The following is a 21,552-nucleotide window of genomic DNA, read 5'->3' as shown; positions in this document are numbered from 1 at the left end:
TGTTCAGTTAAACGGTAAACAAATAAAAATGGAAGATGACACTGGGGCAGCTGTATCACTGTACAAATCAGGTTTAAAAAGGTTAAACTTGTACATTCCAGCTGTGTTTCGAGTTTCTTATCTAGGCAGTCTGCCTATCACAGCTCAGCAGATTGCACGTGAAACAGAGATCCCACGCTGGCGAGAAAGTGAAATGTTATGTTTTGTCAGGTTGGCCAAACCATGTGTCTGATGAGGCTATTCAGCCGTGTATGAGACAGAAATCTGATCCGACTGTGGAAGATGATTGTTTACTTTGGGGATTCAGAGTTGTCATTCCAGTCTGACAAAAAGGATACTTTCAGAGCTACTTGACGGCCACTGGGGCATGTTAAAAATAAAGTCCTTGGCTAGGGGCTTATTGTGGTGGCCTTCATTGGATGAAGACATTGAAAATGAGGTAAATCAGTGTGATTTCTGCAAACATAAGCACACTGTTCCAGCTATAGCACCAGTACACACTTAGAAATGGGCTTCAGGTCCATGGGAGAGAAAACAATTGATTTTGCAGAGTCTTAAGAAGCAAATGTTCCTTGTGGTGATGAATGTGTAAGCCAGATGGTCTGAAATTATCCATATACAAACTACTACCACGTGCAAAACAATCAAAGTTTGAGAAACTTGTTTTCGTCTTATAGGTTACTTAAAGAGGTGGTAATTGATAACGGACCTCAATTAATTGCAAGTGAATTTGCAAATTTCTTGTTTGGTTATCGAAATATGCCACAACTGGAAAAACAACGATGGAACCGTTTTTGAAAAATTGGTCTGCACCAGGTTATCTTTGCTAAAACCAAATTTCACACAATTAATCCAGGATTGACATGTTCAGAAACAATCAAATGTGAAGGGAAGACAAGCAGCACTTGTAAGAAGAGAAATGGGTAAATGGTCAAATTACCCAGGTATTGGGTCCTGTTATGCGTTTGTTGTCTGTGAATGGGGTGAGAATCAGCATCTCCAAATCTGAGACCATGGACCTCTGTCGAAAAACTGTGGCGTTTCCCCCTCTGGGTCAGGGAGAGTTACTGCCCCAAAGTGGACAAGTTTAAGTGTCTCAGGGTCGTGTTCATGAGAGATCGACAGATTGGGGCGGTGTCTGAAATATTACGGACACCGTACTGCTCTGTCGTGGTAAAGGAGGGGATGAGTCGGAAGGATGCAGCTCAAAATGAATGAATGGATGGATGGAGATGAACAGCGGTTGCTCCCCTTTATGCTGTCTACCGGTTACTCATGCAGGGTAACAAATATGAGAATCCTCATTTTTGTGAAAAGGAGAATCATATATATATTTCAAGGAAAAACGGGACATGAATCCATATCGCCAGACAAGTGAGAACACAGAAAAAAAATCCATGATTGCTGACTGCTTAATGCAATATGCAACATCACCACTAGACAACACTAAACCCTACACACTGTAGCTTTAGCTGGAACCTATCCCAGTGGTACAACCTGGACAGTCTGCCAGTTCCCCCAAAACACTACATTAAAATAAAATCCTACTTAATTCTGGAAGAACTTACAAAAAAAACCCTTAAGTAAATAATTACTCCCACAAAAAATTGTCAGGCTCAGGGCTATACCAAGAAAAGAAAAAAAAAAAAAATACCAAGAAAAATTCTTAACTGTAAGTCATACTGAATGCCCCCCCCCCCACAAACACACAAAAAACACAGCTGACACAAAGAGGAAACCAATATATTTAGATTTATTTTACACATACTGCACATTTCCATAATAAAAACCATTTGGACAAATTAAAGTTTCATTTGGTCCCACAGACGACGGTTACATGATACACGTGCCATCGTTCGGGTATTTCATTGAGTCCATCTGCTGCGTCATTGCTAGAACATCCTGAAAGCCACTTCCGAGTCCAGACATGTGCTGGAAATACGCCTCCTTCTCCACCTGCACCGACAAATTATTCACCCCGGCGTCTTTCAAAACAGCTGTGACCTACAAACGAGAGGAATCAAAGTCACACACAACCAGAACTGTTTGTCCTTCCTTAAAATCTGAAGATTCTGGAGTGGCCTGTGTGGATTTTGGAAACATTACAGGACCAGAGGCCGTCCCAACCATGTGACCAATATTCACAACAAACTGACCCCTAGTGGTCAAACGTTTTGTTGGCACTTGCCCAAACACGCTGTTGCCTGTCAAAAATTCTTGCTGTTTATTTCTACAGATAAACTATTAAGTCTCTTAAACAGAAGAAAGAACGACATTTTTATGCAACAAAAACATCAGTACGACTTTATTTCATGGTTTCAACCCACCTGCTGAACAATCCTCTGCTCCACGACGTCCGACATGACCTGGAGGTGAATCGTTCCTGCGACCACGCTGGCTGAATGCCTCCAGAAATGAGGGTCTCTGTAGGACAGAACTCCTTCAATCTTCTCGACCTAAAACATTTGTGTGTTCAAAATACTCTGTAAAACATCTGATGATGGGACAAAACAAATGTAACGAATACCTCTGAATTATCTGAATCCACAACTCGATAAAATCCCTTTACAACTCAGAATTTATGAATACCTTAATTTACACAGTTCATATCCATCAATCTATTGAAAGCTTAATACATTTAAAAGAAATTTAGACCTCGACAAGTGGCACAGATGAGTTTTAATTGAAAGGAATCACTTTAATAATTTTTATGTTTATTTATATATATATATATATATATATATATATATATATACATATTTGAACTTTCAAAGTCAGAAAATTCCATAATTTAAAATGTGAAAAGCCTATATGTGTGTGTGTGTAGGGGGGATCAAAAAAAGAAAAAAAAAAAGTCAGCAAATAATTAAAAAATACCAAAGTAAAAAACAAAATAATAAAATATAATAATAATAAACTGTAATTGTACATTTCATGTTCTGTATTTGCCACGTGGGATTTCTCACCTTTTCCAACGCACTGTTCAGATCCTTCTCGTGTGCTGGGGGAGTTCGCAGAAGAAGAACCTCACAGGCGTCTTTCAGCAGCGGAATGACACTGAGAAAAATCAGCGTCGCGATAAAGAGGGAGCAAATGGGGTCAGCGATCAACCAGCCGAACTGGCGGATGAGGATGGTGGAGATGATCACGCCAACACTGCCCAACGTATCAGCCAGTATGTGGAGAAAAACACCTGCAGGTTTCACAGAAAGACATACAGTAAAACATCCTCCAGTCACACTGTGTTTTTTGAAGGTGAAGGCGGGGCCTCAGCACCTCTCATGTTGGCATTCATGCCTTCACCCACAGAGCTGTGGGAGTGTCCGTGTCCAGTGTGACCGTGACCCCCGTGAGAGTGGCCGTGACCTCCGTGACCGTGTTCGCTGTGGCTGTGACCGTGGTGCGAGTGACCGTGGTCATGTGATGAGCAGCTTTTGCCTCCGTGGGAGTGGGCGTGACTGAACGCGCAGATGCCCACCAGGTTGACCAGCAAGCCGCCAACAGACACCGGCTGCAGACACAAAAAGAAAACCCCGAAGCGGACCCAGCTTTAAGGAAGTCAAGCAATTACTTGGAATCACTTCATTTTAGTGGATCCTTGCTACTACTTCTACCTGATCATAGAGCAGCTTTTATTTATCCTGCTGTCCCACATTAACACACATGGCGCCCAGGTAACATTCACATCCTGAAACCGATTTTTCTTCTTTTTTTTTAAGTGACCTTTAATTTTCAAAACCAATGTACTTACAGTCAGCATGTCTGTATCTATATTCGGAGGATCCAACAAACGAGTGATGGACTCAACAAAGACAAAAAAAGCGATGACCATCAGGAACAACCCGTTGATGAAGCCGGAAAGGATTTCCACACGGCCGTACCTTGCAATCAACAGAAACATCCATGTTTACACATCCAGCTGCACACTTTACATCTCAATTCTAGTATTTACTTTTGAATAACTTATTTTACCCAAAAGAGAAGATCCTGGTGGCTTTCCAGCGGGTCATGAGAGCAGCAAATAAGCCGAGGACTAAAGCTGAGCAGTCAAACAGCATGTGGAAGCCGTCAGAGATCAGGCCTAGACTGTTCGTCCACACGCCGTAGAACAGCTCCACGAAGGTAAAAGCCTGAAGCATCAGGAGTAAAACATAAAACACCTTATAGACAAGCTTCACGTCAGAAAAAAACTGAAATTTACATTCTGAAAACCAAAAATATTAAACAATGTTCATGCATCTGCTTTCACACTCAAACTGTGCTGTGACTAGTGATGGTTATTGATAAGATTTTAGCGATATCAATACCATTAAAGCTTCCCTTATCGATATCTCTTGTGAATTTTCCGTGTACTAAAAGTAGGCTTTACAGGTTTTTTTATGTCAACAACATTTTATTGAGTCTTAAAGTAAATAAATGTGAAATTGGTCACTGGATCCTTAAACTCTGGACATAAATAAACTCTACATGGTGGATCCTTGATCTCTGGACATAAATAGAAATAAACAAAATCTGTAGTTATTGTCAAAAGCATTTCCTTTCAGACATTACTGGCATGAATGTCATTCCATACACCTGAGCTGAGCTCTTACAGCCGGCTGTGCTACACGTCAGGATGTAATTCATGAACAATGCAGGATGTCTCACTTTGGGAGGGGAAAAAAAAAAAAAAAAAATATTAGTCGACTGTAGTTTTTTGTCTGTATTACAGCGTTTGGAAAGAGGCGTCATTTTATTTAAAGTGGAAATTCCTTTTGAAGTTATTAATTCCGAGCGAACTCTGTCTCAGCATAGAGTGTTTGGAGCTGTGCCAACGGAACAGAGGACGATTCTCATTTCTTGACTGCAGCAAGACAAGAGTCCCAGTTAGTGACTTTAATCCACACAAAAGTGGCTCACGACTGACATATTTTACTGGCTTTGAGAGGAGTTAAGAAGCGGACTTGCCGTTTCTGAAGAGCAACAAATCAAAGAACCAACAAGCCAGTGGATCGAAGCATTGCTTCATTGGTTCACGCTTCAAACTGGAGTCGCGCTGCAGAAACAGTTGATTACAGACCCGCTGCAGAGTCTGTAATCAACGTAGAGGAATGATCATTTTCCTGACAAACACCCTCAAAAACAACAGCTACTCTGAAGGACCGATAAGGGAATCATTAAACAAAAAAAATATTGATATCGGGGGATCGAATCATTTCTTAACGATACTTGAAAAGAACCGGTTCTCGATACCCAACCCTAGCTTTGACTACTTTAAAACAAAAAAAAAAATTCACATTTTTAACATTTTAATTGCTGTCACCCCCAGACCTTTCACTTGATGGTTTTGTTTGTCTGTACGTACAAGGTTAAGACAGAGGAAATAGAAGATCTGTCTGGAGTCATACTCCTCCAGGATCTGTTTCAGAGAGTCCTTGATGAACCGTGGAAGGGACTGAGATGTGTGCTGCAGGGCGTCGCCCATGAAGTTGTACAGTGGAATCCCTTCAGGTGAGTAACCCACCAAAGTGCCCTTTTGGCCCTTCTTTGATGGAGATGAGAGAATGATGGATGCTGCAAAGAGACAGATGTAACAGGTGAGGAAGCATCAAGTTGGATGTATAAGATGTCGATGCAACGTGCAGTTGTTTTCACTCGGGGTCGCTACAGCAGATTCCGAGATGGATCTGCATGTTGATTACTATTAACCTCATTTTACCAAGAGTCTTGGTACCGTTTTTCAATGTGAAACATGCAAAAGGGAATTTAATTTATCTGACTTTAAAGACAGACAAGACTGAGGTAGACAAGTCACAATGACAAAATGTACAATTAAAGTTGGAACATTTTATAAGAAAAACATCTAAACATTACACAGAAGCATGTTAGTGCACATACAGACCCTGTGCTAAATATTGCATTTACAATGTGATATGGATGCACATTTCTGAACAATTCAGCAGGTGGCAGCACAGAACTGGATGCATATTTTTAATATGGAATATTTTTCAACACATGGTTGTTCCAAGAGTTTCATCACAGTCTGTCATTTTCCAGGAGTAAATTACAGTACTGATAAAAGGTTTATTATCCCCATGATCATGCTCTACCCACTACTGAATTTGGGTTTACAGTACTTTGATGGTCTGTTGTATTTCTTTCATACTGGACAATGCAGTAGGCATGATTTTTCTCCTCATACCTGCTAGTGTTATGTGCGCTAACCAAAGCTGATTTTTCAATTGATTGATTCACCCGCTCGGAAATCAGTTTGATGGTCTTTAAAGCTGGAAACATCCAAGATGATAGCGTTTAATGGTTTTTTGAGTTATTGTCCACACAAGCTGGCTGGGATGGACTAATCCACCAATCGACATTTTTTGCAGAATGACACACACACACACACACTATAATACTGTTCAGTGCAGGGAACAGAGGTTGTTTTACATGATTTACTACTTTAGGATTCTGATCTACAGAGCGTCATCATTAGATAAGCCATTCTGCCCACTCACTGCTGTTTGTTACTCACACATGATGAAGAAGATGGCGCTGATGACCACCCCTCCAGACAGCAATGTTCCGTGCTGATCTGGTGTGAGGGTTTGTCATGGACCGCAGCTGGTCAGTCAGCGGATGGGTCCAGAAGTTTGCCAGGAGCAGGCCACTGAGGAAGAGAGCGATGGCGCCGTAACAGGCACACCTCGGCATCTCCATCTTTGCGGTGCAGATGGCCTCAACATAAAACTCCAGGATCATCACAGAGAAGATGATCATCCCAAAAGGCAAGATGAAGGAAGACCACGAATCCACTTTACTCTAAAGTTGAAAAAGTGAAACCTAGTAAATTTTAAATGCAGTAACAAACTAGGCATAAAAATACTTAAACAGGAAAAAAAAAAGTTAGAAAAGGAAATAATTTTTGCAGAAGGGCACAGGCCTGGCCAACAATATGAGAAATCGGCATAAGTAGAAAGTTTTTATTTATTTGTTCTGCTACTAACCTATAAAACTGTTCATGGACTGGCACCTCAATACTAAGCTGACCTAATTAAACCCTACATACCGGCCCAGGCTCTGCGTTCTCCGGGTGCAGGACCACTTTGTGTCCCTAGGGTGAATAAAAGTCTACAGGTCACAGAGCTTTCTCTTATCGTGCCCCTGTTCTGTGGAATGATCTCTCTGCATCAATAAAACAGTCAGATTGTGTAGAGACTTTCAAGTCCAGACTTAAGACGCACTTATTTTCCATTTCGTATGACTGGCATACTGGCATTACTATGTTTTCTACTCTTTTAATTCATTTTATCAGGAAACAGAGTGGGCCTCAACTTTATCTAATTCTGGGTCTTTTAGTAAAGCTTAGGGCTAGTGGCCGGCGATCACCTTAGTATCTCCTCTGTTTTCTTGTTACTAATGCTGACCAATTATACTGTATTTGTTGTCTTTCTGATGCCTGATTCTGTTTTTTTTTCCTCTCTCTGTTTAAGGTGCAGCTCCATCCAGAGATGGGTGTGTTGTCTGTTTTCTGTTTCTGTACCCTCCTGTCCTGCACACTGGCAACATTTCCTGCATATTTGTTTTGTGAATTGTTCTGTAAATTGTGTTTGTAGCATGACCCAAGTAGAGGGTCACCCCTTTGGGTCTGGTCTGCTTGAGGTTTCTTCCTCACATCATCAGAGGGAGTTTTTCCTTACCACTGTCGCCTGTGTGCTTGCTCTGGGGGCTGGTAAGATTAGACCTTACTTGTGTGAAGCGCCTTGAGGCAACTTTGTTGTGATTTGGTGCTATATAAATGAAAATAAATTTAAAATTGATCGGGGACAGTGCCTCTGGATTGGCAGACCAGGGTGGTGGTCCCTCTGTTTAAGAAGGGGGACCGGAGGGTGTGTTCCAACTATAGGGGGATCACACTTCTCAGCCTCCCCGGTAAGGTCTATTCCAGAGTACTGGAGAGGAGAATTCGACCGATGGTCGAACCTCGGATTCAGGAGGAGCAGTGTGGTTTTCGTCCTGGTCGCGGCACACTGGACCAGCTCTACACGCTCCATCGGGTGCTCGAGGGTTCATGGGAGTTCGCCCAACCAGTCCACATACGTTTTGTGGATCTGGAGAAGGCGTTTGACCGTGTCCCTGTGGGGGTGCTCCGGGAGTACGGGGTCCGGGGTCCTTTGCTAAGGGGCTATTCCGGTCCCGGTACGACCGCAAGCAGGAGCTTGGTTCGCATTGCCGGCAGTAAGTCAAACCTGTTCCACTGCACGTTGGCCTCCGCCAGAGCTGCCCTTTGTCACCGGTTTCTGTTCATTATTTTTATGGACAGAATTTCTAGGTGCAGCCAGGGTGTAGAGGGGGTCTGGTTTGGGAACCACAGAATCTCATCTCTGCTGTTTGCGGATGATGTGGTCCTTGGCTTCGTCAAATCAGGACATTCAGTGTGCACTGGGGCAGTTTGCAGCCGAGTTGAAGCGGTCCGGGATGCGAATCAGCACCTCCAAATCCGAGGCCATGGTTCTCGACCGGAAAAAGGTGCTTTGCCATCTTCAGGACGGTGGAGTGTCCTGCCTCAAGTGGAGGAGTTAAGTATCTCGGGGTCTTGTTCATGAAGTGAGGGACGGATGGAGCGTGAGATTGATAGACAGATCGGTGCAGCATCTGCAGTGATGCGGTCGCTGTATCGGACCGTCGTGGTGAATAGAGAGCTGAGTAGGAGGGCCAAAGCTCTAGATTTACCGATCGATCTACATTCCGATCCTCACCTATGGTCATGAGATTTGGCTCATGACTGAAGAACGAGATCACGAGTACAAGCGGCCGAGATGACTTTCCTCCGCAGGGTGGCTGGGCGCTCCCTTATGCCGCGTTCACACCGGGCATCAGACGCTACAAATTCGCGTGGGTCGCCAGGCAACTGACGTGCCTCCTTCGCCCGGTGTGTCGCTCTGCTTCGGTGGACTTTTGCTGCGAAAATTCGCCCCTGTGCATCATCAAATAGGAGGGAGCTTCCATTCCGCTCGCCGGCTCCGGTTGTCAGTCAAGCTAACATGACGGACCTTGATCACACGGAGCGAGTTGCTGTGGAAAGCTCCCAATACAGAGAGTATCATTATTTGCTGCAGGAGCTGTGTCTGGGTGACGGCCGCTTTCAGTGGTCCTTCCTACTCTGCGGGACCCAGTTTGAGGACCAACTGTCCCGTTCACGCATGCACATCTAAACAATTAAAAAAAAAAAAAAAAAAAAAAAAAAAGAAACTCCGCTGCTTGCTGCAGCTGGCTCTTCCCCCAAAAAACTCTGTCATAATTGTGTTTAGAAACCAGTCACCATTTGTTTTATTACATATCTGTGTAGTTAATTAATAAAATATTCTCTACAGAAGATTCGCTCACACCGCTCACGTAAAAAGAAAGAAAGAAAAAGAAACTCCGCTGTTTGCTGCTCCTCGCTCTTTCCCAAAAAAAACTCTGTCATAAGTGTGTTTAGAAGCCAGTCACATTTTGCTTTTTATACAGCTGTGTAGTTAATAAGTAAAATAATCCAGGACGATTCGTGCACGTAAAATAAAAATAAAAAGAAACTCCGCTCCACGCTGCCGTGGTCTGCTGCTCGCTCCAAAAACTCTGTCATGATTGTGAAATAAAGGACAAAAGAGACATAAGTCCTGCTCACAGGCTGCTACCAGATACAGGACATGTTCACATCTTCAGTCAAACTCCAGACATCTCCACGTCACTACCTATTCAGTCCCTGATTGGTCATCGCGGCGCGACGAGACGAAAAAGTTCAGATTTTTGAACTTGGGGAGGAACGCGACGTGACAATATCGCGCCACAAACGCGCAAAAACGGTCAAAATCGCTTCACTCGCGTCCATCGCAGTCGCGCTGCACGGTTTGGCGGCAAAACGCGTCCTTCCATAGGGATTACATGGCTCCTCCCGGTCACTCGGGAGGAGCTCGAGTCGAGCCGCTGCTCCTCCACATCAAAAAGGCGTGTCAGTTGAGGTGGCTCGGGCATCTCTTTCCAGATGCCCACCTAGACGCCTCGCTGCAGAGGTGTTCCTTGCCGTCCATTGGAGGAGGCCCTGGGGAGACCCAGGACACGGGAGGGACTACATTCTCTCGGCGGCTGGGAACACCTTGGGGTTCCCCGGAGCAGCTGGGAAAGGTGTGTGTGGATCGGGAGGTCTGGACAGCTTTGCTTGGACCTGGTGCCCCCGCGACCTGACTCCGGATAAAGCAGAAGAAAATGGATGGATAAATTTAAAATTGTTCAATTTTTTTTTTAAACAAAGCTTTTCAGTGAGACTGAAATTTGCCCACACCTGCCTGAATGAGCAACTAAAAAGATTGGAGAGAAATAGTTCAGTGAAATGGAATGTTAGTTTAGTTATGTAGTTCAAACTGAAAGAATTTATTTATATTATTTCATCATATTTAGGCCATCAAAACAAAAAAGTACATGTAAAATTAACTACAGTGAGGAAAATAAGTATTTGAACACCCTGCAATTTTGCAAGTTCTCCCGCTTAGAAATCATGGAGCGGTCTGAAATTTTCATCTTAGGTGCATGTCAAAAATCAAAAAACGAAAATAACAATGTATGATTTTTTTAAAATAATTTATTTGTATGTTACTGCTGCAAATAAGTATTTGATTCCCTACCAACCAGCAAGAATTCTGGCTCTCACAGACCTGTTAATTTTTCTTTAAGAAGCCCTCTTATTCTGCACTCTTTACCTGTATTAATTGCACCTGTTTAAACTTGTTACCTGTATAAAAGACACCTGGTCTCTCTCTCTCTCACACTCACACCACACACACACACACACAAAATCATCATCCACCATAGCCAAGACCAAAGAGCTGTCTAAGGACACCAGGGACAAAACTGTAGACCTGCACAAGGCTGGGATGGACTACATGACACAGGCAAGCAGCTTGGTAGAAGACAACAACTGTTATGATTATTTATTAGAAAGTGGAAGAAACACAAGATGACTGTCAATCTCCCTTGGTCTGGGAATTCCATGCAAGATTTCACTTTGTGGGGTAAGAATGATTCTGAGAAAGCTCAGAACTACACAGGAGGACCTGGTCAATGAGCTGAAGAAGCTGGGACCACAGTCACAATGATTACATTAGTAACACATGATGTTGTCATGGTTTAAAATCCTGTAGGGCAGCAAGGTCCCCCTGCTCAAGCCAGCACATGTCCAGGCCCGTTGACGTTCACCAGTGACCATCTGGATGATCCAGAGGAGGCATGAGAGAAGGTCATGTGGTCAGATGAGACCAGAATAGAGCTTTTTGGATTCAATTCCACTTACCATGTTTAGAGGATGAGAACAACCCCAAGAAAACCATCCCAACCGTGAAGCATGGGGGTGGAAACATCATACTCTGGGGTGCTCTTCTGCAAAGGAGACAGGACGACTGCACCATATTGAAGTGAGGATGGATGGCGTCATGTATTGCGAGATTTTGGCAAACAACCTCCTTCCCTCAGTAAGAGCATTGAAGATGGGTCATGGCTGGGTCTTCCAGCATGACAATGACCCCAAACACACAGCCAGGGCAAATAAGGAGGGGCTCCGTAAGAAGCATTTCAAGGTCCTGGAGTGGCCTGGCCAGTCTCCAGACCTGAACTCAATAGAAAATCTTTGAAGGGAGCTGAAACTCCAAACCTGAAAGATTTGGAGAAGATCTGTATGATGATGATGTAGGATGAGTGGACCAAAAATCCCTGCTGCAGGTGTGAAAACCTGGTGAAAAACTACAGGAAACATTTGACTCTGTAACTGCAAACAAAAGGCTACTGTACCAAATATTAACACGGGATTTCACAGGGTTTCAAATACTTATTTGCAGCAGTAACATACAAATAAATTATTTTTAAAAATCATACATTGTGATTTCCAGATTATGTCTCTCACAGTGGATATGCACCTAAGATGAAAATTTCAGACCCCTCCATGATTTCTAAGTGGGAGAACTTGCAAAATCGCAGGGTGTTCAAATACTTATTTTGCTCACTGTACATCTAGCTCTATGTACCTTTTATTTGGTTTAAAGCAGTGGCAAACACCCTCCATACAAGCCATTATCAAACAAACAAACAAGTAAATACATAAAACCCCAATTTCTTTTAATGGGCTTCACTAAAAGAATGTGATAAACGGGCTGTTATTACTGGACAGGGTAAAATTTAAATTAAATACTTTGATTAATTCAAGTTTGTGTGTTTATCATCATTGTGATCCATTTATCATTGTTTATTTGTGGGTATTCAACAAGATTTTTAATTTTTAATTTTTTTTTAATCAAATAACTAAAAGCACAACTGCACACAAAACTGGTGCTGCTGTCGAACTGCTGGAGGTGGAAAGTTACAAGAAGTGCACAGAGTTTGTCCCTCCCTCTTCATTGCTGTAATGATGGCTGTCAATTCCTTTCAATAATCAAAGAGGCTGCCATGTGGCACATGCTGTGGGTTTTAGCAGGACACAGAGTCTATTAAATGTTGCTGAAGGAAACTTGCATTAGTATATCTGTAAATGTGTCTGTGAACGTTGCACATCCTCATTGTCATGTGATGCATAACCTAAATCTGCTTACTTGTCAATAGTCGGACAGCAACACACAAAACATTTACCTGCAGCGGACACCCACTGCTGGCTTTTACATCAGTCAATATTAAGGACATGCTGAAGTGGAATCAGACTCGTCCAGGGGATGTAATTTCACAACATGTGACAATTATGCTGGGTCTGTCTGTAGACCACACTTCTCATTTCACCACATGGTTTGTCCATTTACCTCTGTAGTGGCTGAGAGCACTATGACCCAGGGCAGCAGCACCGCAGCAGAAACCAAGTTGTCGAGAGCATAGAGGCGTTTGGCACCACCAATTTCCACTGATAATTTCCTGGAAGCTGTGTGGAAGGCCACCTTCAGGCACAGAGAAACCACAAGCAGCACAACACCACCCTGACAAGAAGAATGGAAAGATGTAGCTTTGCAAATGAAAAATAAACTCCACAATGTTTCTGTATTCACTAAACAAACTTTAAATTGTGAAACATATGACGGGATTTGCTTACTTTGTGATCTGCAACACCTAGAATACAATGGCAGTTGTGGAAGGAAATGAGTGAGAGCGCTGTCATGATGCCCCTCAGCTGGTTCAAAAGAACAGTTACGGCCAACAACACACAACTAGAGAAAATATAGAAACAACAGTGACAGCAGCTGTAACTTCCAGCCTTAATTAAGCGAAAAGGATACGGTGCTCGGCCATCTTTGCCATGAGATGATCGTTGTCAAAGAGAAGGAGACAGATACAGCGATAATGAAGAAAGCAGCACCTCTGGTCTGCACAAAGCCATTCAACAGTAATAATTATACAACATCTAATCACAGTGAAATTTTACCCTGTAGACTGATTGAGCAGAGAGTCCAAGCAAAGTCAGTTCTTTCAGCAACCTATTCAAAAAACATTTAGCTGTTGAGCAAATTTAATGTATTCACATAGAAAAATTACTTGTGTCATTTTAACTGAACCTGTTGAAATTTTACGAAATAAGCAAAATTTATTTTGGCTGTTGGTTCAAGATGATGGAAAGAAGAAACAGCAAACAGAAATATCAAAATGTGCAAAACATCAGTCTGTTGGCAGAGAAGCATTTTAAATAGCTCTCTAATCCATTTAGGCATCAACAGAGGGATTCGGACATCAACTTTTTTTTCCTCCAGATAAAGACAGAAACAAAGATGTCAGATGTGCACAATGGAAACATGACCTCCACTGGCCTTCTTAACATGAGGAACTGTAATGGAAAGAGACTCCTTAGATGGAGAATTCTGATTATCTCTCATCTGAATTCCACCACCATCCTATTAGTTCAGGGTTGCCACAGCAGTTTATCTGCCAGGAGGAACTCATATTTTTATACTGTGATCATCATGATGCTCCTTGAGCATGCACAATAGTTGTACCAAAACACCCCAGGGGCCCTCATTTATCAACCATTCAGGTGCAGATTTCTGCTTAAATCATGCTTGCAAACATTTCTCCACAAAGCGTGGAAATTATCAACTGCACTTGGACTTAGTAATGTGTGTAAATATACACACAGCTCTGACTATGGCTATGCACAACAACTAGTGGTAGAATTGGAAAACTGCAAAAAGAAAGCAGCACTGCCATCACAGTGTTGCAACCTCATACACAAACATTCTTACTACAATCAATTAGTAAGTACACAATTAGTAATTCTGTGGCGTTAGAAACGGACATGTAGCCTTATTGTGTCAAAAGCTACAAGTCACCTGGCTGAACTTTTGACTTTGTTAAGCACCTCGATTTCTACCTGCTACTTCGAGGCAACAGTTTTTCTGCAATTTTACATTAAAATGAGCCCATGTTATTTTCACTGTTCAAATTTCATTAGGAGGGATTTTTATCTTAATAAAAGACAGCAGTGCGGTGATGTCGCAACAGAACAGTCTGATGAAAGAGGGCCCAGGATTCTCTGAAATCTATTCACATAAATCTCCTCCCTTGTGCTGAAAATTCACACAAACAGTGGCATCAGTCAAGGTGGAAATAAGCATGTTTCAATGAAAAGTACCTCAAGTTGTCTTCTGCCTCGAGTCAGAGCACAAAGAGTCCGACTCAACATACACCAACAATCACAAATTTTATTTTCAGAAGCGCCAAAAATTTTACTCCTGTTTTCACCAAAATACCTCTAACAAAAATAAATATCACCTCACTTTCTAGTAACAGACATTTTTCAGAAATTTTTAACTTGTTCTCTAAACCTTTCTGCTGTATTTGAGTCCCCTCTTTGAAAAATCACTGCAAGTCTGGACATGGGTGTTTTTTTTTTTTTTTTTTTTTTTAAGAAATTTTGAATTTTCAGCTCAATGTGCATGTAGTCTGAGGTGGTGTGATGGAAACAGGAGGAGGAATACACAGCTTTTCATAATATTCAAAATTCACTGACTGTCCATTGTGATTTGACATTTGTGTCTATCTTCCACTGTTTGTAGGGAAATGATTGGTGTCAAACAGGTTTTCCTACCTATGGATGGCCCACCTCCTGAACTTGTGACAGGAACACGGAGGGAGAGTGATGAGACACCACATCGCTGTGTTCAAAAAAGCACAATGTCCTGTGCAAGACAAAAGGCAACGTCAACCTAAACCCCAAGCACACCATTGACACCTACACACTTAAAACTATGGAAATACACCAACTCATCTTGAAGAAGGAAAAACATTTTAAAAAATTACCTTAGCGGTCCACAGAGAGTTAAACCAAGAACCCAAGAGGGATATGATGCAGCTAAAAAACTGCATGCTTTAGTAGTTTTATCCACTATAGAGAAAGAAGAAAAGTCATACGATTGGTCAAATTCAGGCTTTTAGCTTAAATACCATGTGCTCTAGGGCAGATTATTTTTGTTTTAGGCATTTACATGAAGATTAATTGAGAAATCACAACATAGTTAAATACAAACACTGAAGAAACATTTAAAAAAAAATGCACTTTACTGCAGTCATCAAGAATCAGTCAAACATAAATGAAAAAAAAAAAATAGCGTTCCTTTTTCCCCCTCCCACTTCCTTAGAAATAAACAGCACTATCGGATACAATTGGGGAAACAGAAGAAATCAACATACCTGTCTTTTTGAAATTACTTTTTCCAGACGAGAATGGCTTATTGAAAGAAAAGAAGAACTACAGCAGTCCTGGAAAACAAAAAGTTCACTCTCATGATGTATCAGTTTGATCCAACTTAACTGGGCCAAGAACAATATCATCAACATAAAAAGTATAAATTATCAAGGCATAACCACTTACCCAAATTTTAGTATGAGATGAACTGTACAATGTGAACTACTTTGAGGATATCGTAGGATTCGAAAATCCCAAGAGCCTTCAAGACTTTTGAGATGAGTAGTAAAACTATGTACCTAGTTAACCTGAAGAGAACAACAAGAAAAAAAATACCACACAGTTACTCAGACTACACAGAAACAAAAGTGCTATAAAAAAGATTTTCTTAAAACCAACATCTGGACATTTAGCTACAGTTTACCAGAGGGCACATGAACACTGTATAACTGCCGATGAAACCGTACAGTTTCACCACCACAACCTATAAGTCCTTCAGAGTAATCAAGGTGTTTTGGCATCTGCCCTCAAAGTCACCTTCTTGCATGGTCACCCAGCCCTACTCAGACAGGGGGCAATTACCCAATTTAACAACTATGACTTATTATCCCCAGAGTCCAATCACTGAGTCGATTTTTTTTTTTTTTTTTTTACTTGTAACACACACACACACACACACATTTCATTCAAAGTTTATTAATAATGAATTTCGCTAGCATTTTGTAAGCAGACGTATACTGTCCTAGGAAATACGAAGTGGTTATGGTTCTAGCAGGCGTAACTGTAACCACTTTGAATTTGGCTACAGTTCAGGCAGCTGTAACCCTAAATCTTGGGGCTATGCTTACGGAAGTCACTGTAATTACCTCTGCCAACGAAGTTGGAGGAGGCCATGGTTTTCGCCCATTTATTTGTTTATCTGTTGTTATTTTCTTTGTTTGTACAAGCACCTTGGTCGGCCACTGTCATTTTAAATGTGCTTTAGAAATAAGGTTTGAGTTGAGTCTGTTTGTGAATAGCCTGGAGCCCACAATTTTTCATATATTGTAAAAAAAAAATTTTACTGATTCCATTTCAAGGTCATAGTTCAAGGTTAAACTCATAACTGTCATAAAAGATCAAATTTCTCTCATATTTGAAAGCATAATGTAGGATGGTATCCTTGATCAGCTGACTAATCCAGATAACAGATTTTGTGGTAATTTAACTTTAACAATGAACACTCCATTTAATGTATTCTTTGCATTATATCTAAATCAAACATGTCCCAATCACACTCATATTTTAAAGTGAGTTGCAGACTGGCACTCACTATCACTTCACAAAGTTTTATCTGGTATGATCCAGACTGTGGATTTGTGGACATTTGAATTTAATATTGAAAATCTCATTTGGTGTACATTTTGCATTATATCTCAATCAAAAGTGCCTCAGTCACTCGTTTTTCTACCAACACCACCAAAATTGGATGAAGGTACCAATTTTATGCCTGTTTATCTACTTTCCAGTTAATCAGTCCGGAAGCCAAGTGCCAAAAAGCAAAGACAAATCATGAGATAACCAATGTTCCATGAAAATGATCTGAAAAAGAATTCAGAAACTGAAAAAGTTGGATAAAAAAAAAAAAAAAAAAACTTGACAATGCCACAAAAAACAACTCTGAATCAAGTGCATGAACTAATAATATACTCCTGACATTTGATCACATCTAATTTAGCTTATGAAAGCCACAGGACTTTCGAACCTGAAATTTTTTTCCAAGGTAAAATTTTGTGGGAATTGGAAGCTAGTGTTGGTGGAGGTGATGTTCTGTGACTCAGTGTTCATTGCTAACTCCTTGCCAGGATATTGGCAAGTATCCCCGCCTGTCAAGTGGAACACTGAGTTGGATTCTCCAATGGGGAGAACAGACTTTTTATTTTTTTACTCCCTTCATATCAACCAAAATTTCTGATTTCAGTTATTCTTTCAGTTCATATATCTCTAGAAGATTTAGGTTATTTGGGCTATTAGGGTTAAGGTGTTACATCAACGCTAAAATAATAACCTATCAGCACATACTTATGGTTACTATAACAATAAACCGCCCAAGAAATAATTTATTGATCTTGGTGCTAAATCAAGTGAACATGGGAATTTTTGCAGTAGATAATATGTGGCCTTGGTAGAGGTATGCACACTCCAAGAACCTTCTTGTTGGAAGCTTTATTGCATTAATCAATGGTAATAGATTTTACGTGGCTATTTAAGTTGGCTATTGATATTGTACCATATTCAACAACTTTGTACATCATCCAATAAGAAACTGTCTTGATTATTCCAAGATGGTGTCAAAACTGTGCAGGAAACAACTGACAAATGTCAAGCTCAAAACCTATTGTTAGGGTTAAGGTTAGTTTGTGCATGAACTGTGACACTAGGTAGTTTAAATAACAATGGGTGCTATAACCAGTGGATTAGTGGTTAGCACTGTTGCCTCACAGCAGGTCTCCACCCTTGACCAAGGCAGCATCACTACATCTGGAGCTGGTCCCCAGGTGCCGGACTGTGGCAGGCCACTAGTCCTAATGGTTGGATTGTGTCTAACTGTAATTAGGATGGGTTAAATGCAGACGAGAAATTTTGTTGCATGTATGTACAGTGACAATAAAGGCTCCTCTTCTTCTTAAAGTGTGCATCCTTTCACTTCATCTGTGGAGGCAGAGAGCAGCCATGGACCAAACGGTGTGTAAAAAAAAAAAAAAAAAAAAAAAAAAAAAAAAAATGTAAACACATTGCTTCACTTTAAATGTGCAATAATTCTGTGGGTCATTCCGTGTCAATTCAGCAGAGAATCTGTCGACACGTCTTGGATTTCATAAACTTGGTGGAGTGATTGGGACATATGAAAAACAGCAAGAACTCATATTTTGCTAACGAACTCCTAATTAGTGAGATAGGCACTAGCAAACTTTGATTAATTTGCGTGTAGTCGCAAATTCAAATAGCTATAACTCAGAAACTATAGCACCTACAGAGTTGATTCTGGTGTCATTTTAAAAGTCTTGCCTAGCTCTACAAGTCGGTGTTAAAACCTGTCTTCTGAAATCCACCACAAAAATGTTGTAACCATTATAAACTTCAAATGCAAATTCCAAAAAAATATCCCCTTCAATTTTTGTTTCAAATTTCTACTAGAGGTACCTTAGGATGTATTAATTCATCCTGAAAGTTTTGTGATGGGCACTAACAGATTAGAGCAGTGAGTAATAATATATAGCATACTTGAAAATTAGCATTCGCGAATGTATTTTACATGTACAATGCACTCTCATACTGGGTTAATGCTGAATAATTACTAAATTCAGCTAAGATATTTATTTTCATGGGTCACCATCGAATCAGTACTTTTGCTGCAGCTAGACAGGAAGATTCCATGAAGGTGATCATGTCAATGATATCTTATGTGTTTGTGCAAAGAAAAGAATTGTATGTTTGTCAACTCAAATATATCGATAAACTATTTTGAGGTACTACCAGTACAGGAAACAGTGATTAAGGATAGACACCATTAAAATAGGATCAGGAAACTAGCGACAGTCAAAGAAATTGGTAGATATTTTTCAATGTTTCACTACTGCCCTTCCAATTTGAACAGCATGTATAAATATACACTAAACACTGACTAAATCATCGTAGTAAAAAGTACAATTGAAATGTGCAATAAGACAGAGAGAGAAAAAGAATGTCCTGTCTGTAGACTGAAGATTTCACAGACCACCTGGGCTTATGGTTTGGCAAAGCGCCAAAACTCTTAATGTAAAAAAATAAATAATCTGCATGATGGAACATTTAACGTCAAACACATGTAACACAGCAAATTATTAAGATTTTGAGTCAATATCCAGTCCACACGAGTACTGCTGAGTTGTTTGAAGAAAGCCTACCTAATTTAAAAGTTAGTTGATTGCCAGACACTCACCTGGAATTGGGGACTTCCACCCTTCCCAGTTTTCCTCCTGAGAGGACGTTACTGCTGTATTTCTCCTCCATGTTCAAGCCCCCAAACTCACTGCAGCATTTATCTTATGTCTCCATTCTTTCACATATCAACATTGAGCCAAAGTCGCCGGTAGGTAATATGACAGAGCTTCTTCACGTTTTTAATCATTTCCCCCGCTTTAACTAAATCACTCTGAGATAAAATTCGGCAGACTTTAGGAAGTTTAATCACAATCCAGCTGCAGTTAGCAGCCTTGCTAATGTGCTTGCTTGCTAGCTAGCTTTGTGTCACACTGAAGAAATGTTTAAATTTCCATCCGCGTCACATTCTCTGTGCGCGTTGAGGCTCTGACACAATCATGTCTTCAACCAGTCAGACTACATCGTTGTTAAATTCACCACCATAACGCCTAAAGTCACTAACAAATATGATAAAATACCACAAGTGGACCAGAAGCCGCAACACTTCCGGACACGGGGCGAAAACACCACGTCACACGCAGCCTCAATCGCAATGCTCAGTGCGCATGCGCAAGTTCAACAAGTCCGCCACTGCGCCCCCCAACGTAGGGGAAAAAGATATATATGATGAACCATAAATGAATAAATGGTGAGATTGCAACATAGTATGCCAATATATGTATATGTAAAAAAATATATCCGCTATTGCAATCCCCGTGGATAAATCCATTCTAATCTCCCCAAAGTAAAAAAAATGTTTCAATTATAATAAATTTTTTAATAATAATTCATAATTATTATTGTGTGAAGTAATCTTTGTGTAATCTTTTCATATAACTGGTATTTTTTCCAGAGCCAACTGAACAGGTTGTTAAAATAATCCCTATCTTAAAAAATGGGGACAACAATTTAACAACTACAGGACCAACGTCGCAGCCCTCACAGTTTTCTAAAGTTCTTGATAAATGTGAACCAGTTACTCAAAAAACAATCAGTTTTTTAGAGGAACATAAGTTAATTAGCAAAAAACAATATGGATTCATATCTCAATTATCAGCAAGTTTAGCACTTATAGAATTGATAGAAACAATTATTGCTGCAATTGAAAGAAAAGAGTATACAGTGGGAGTGTTTATCGATCTACGCAAAGCATGTTAATATGTATATGTCACAGACATGAACGAGCGAAGCTCTTCAGCATCTCACCATGTCATTTCCGGTTTGAGGCTTTGTCTACCCATCGGTTGTGGCTTTTTACGACAGTGTTGTCCAATTTGTGGATTTTTCCTCCACTGGGGCAGATTTTTTGTGCCGCTTCCAGTAGAGGTGGGCGATACCAGGAATTTTGGTATTGATCCGATACCAAGTAAATACAGGCCCAGTATCGCCGATCTCGTACCGATACCGATACTTTTCATATTTAACCTTCATAGATCCAAAGGATCCAAAAGAACCAAGGATAGAATTTTGACAAACATTGTACGTGACAACAAAATACTTTATTATCACAATCAACATTTTTGTTTAAAAAATATCACTCAACACAACTTAAACAAAATCTCCTGAGGTAAAGGGCAGTCAAACCACAATACAAGGGTGCGCTGCTCCGTGTTGTGTGACACAGCGCAGCGCTGCTCTTACAGACAGAAAGTAGACTTTGATGAATCTGTGTGCGCAGCAGCCAGTGCGTGCGGGAGAGAAAAAAAGCTTAAGTATTGATCTTTTTACATGAGGATCGTTCAATATGAATACCAGCGTTGGTATCGATATTATCGATATTAGGATTGATCCGCCCACCTCTAATTTCCAGTTTGTGCCTCATCTACCACAGAGCGAGCCTCGTGGCATTGCCGCGTGCTTCGCTCGTATTATCAAAATGATACAAGTATGGGATTAGGGGCACAGCACACTAGTGGCTCCACAGTTATATTATTAACCATCAAAAGCATGTT

At 40.8% G+C, this 21,552-nt stretch overlaps 1 protein-coding gene across 1 annotated transcript; it reads right to left on the bottom strand.

The window, feature by feature from the left end:
* Window positions 1-1,736: 1,736 nt before the first annotated feature.
* On the bottom strand, window positions 1,737-20,135 carry slc30a5 (solute carrier family 30 member 5). Its single transcript, XM_034192295.1, is given in 24 exon segments — window positions 1,737-2,004; window positions 2,328-2,456; window positions 2,967-3,193; window positions 3,277-3,511; window positions 3,752-3,881; window positions 3,973-4,130; window positions 5,345-5,553; window positions 6,512-6,556; window positions 6,559-6,588; window positions 6,591-6,798; window positions 12,792-12,962; window positions 13,076-13,114; window positions 13,116-13,153; window positions 13,260-13,316; window positions 13,319-13,348; window positions 15,065-15,121; window positions 15,124-15,152; window positions 15,274-15,309; window positions 15,311-15,330; window positions 15,332-15,358; window positions 15,664-15,678; window positions 15,680-15,732; window positions 15,845-15,966; window positions 19,620-20,135. Coding segments are annotated over 24 exon segments (2,307 nt in total). The 5' UTR covers window positions 19,691-20,135; the 3' UTR covers window positions 1,737-1,833.
* Window positions 20,136-21,552: the final 1,417 nt, after the last annotated feature.

This window comes from Thalassophryne amazonica, chromosome 17 (assembly GCF_902500255.1).
Source record: "Thalassophryne amazonica chromosome 17, fThaAma1.1, whole genome shotgun sequence".
Classification (NCBI taxonomy): domain Eukaryota; kingdom Metazoa; phylum Chordata; class Actinopteri; order Batrachoidiformes; family Batrachoididae; genus Thalassophryne; species Thalassophryne amazonica.
This window is presented reverse-complemented; position numbering and strand designations above follow the sequence as displayed.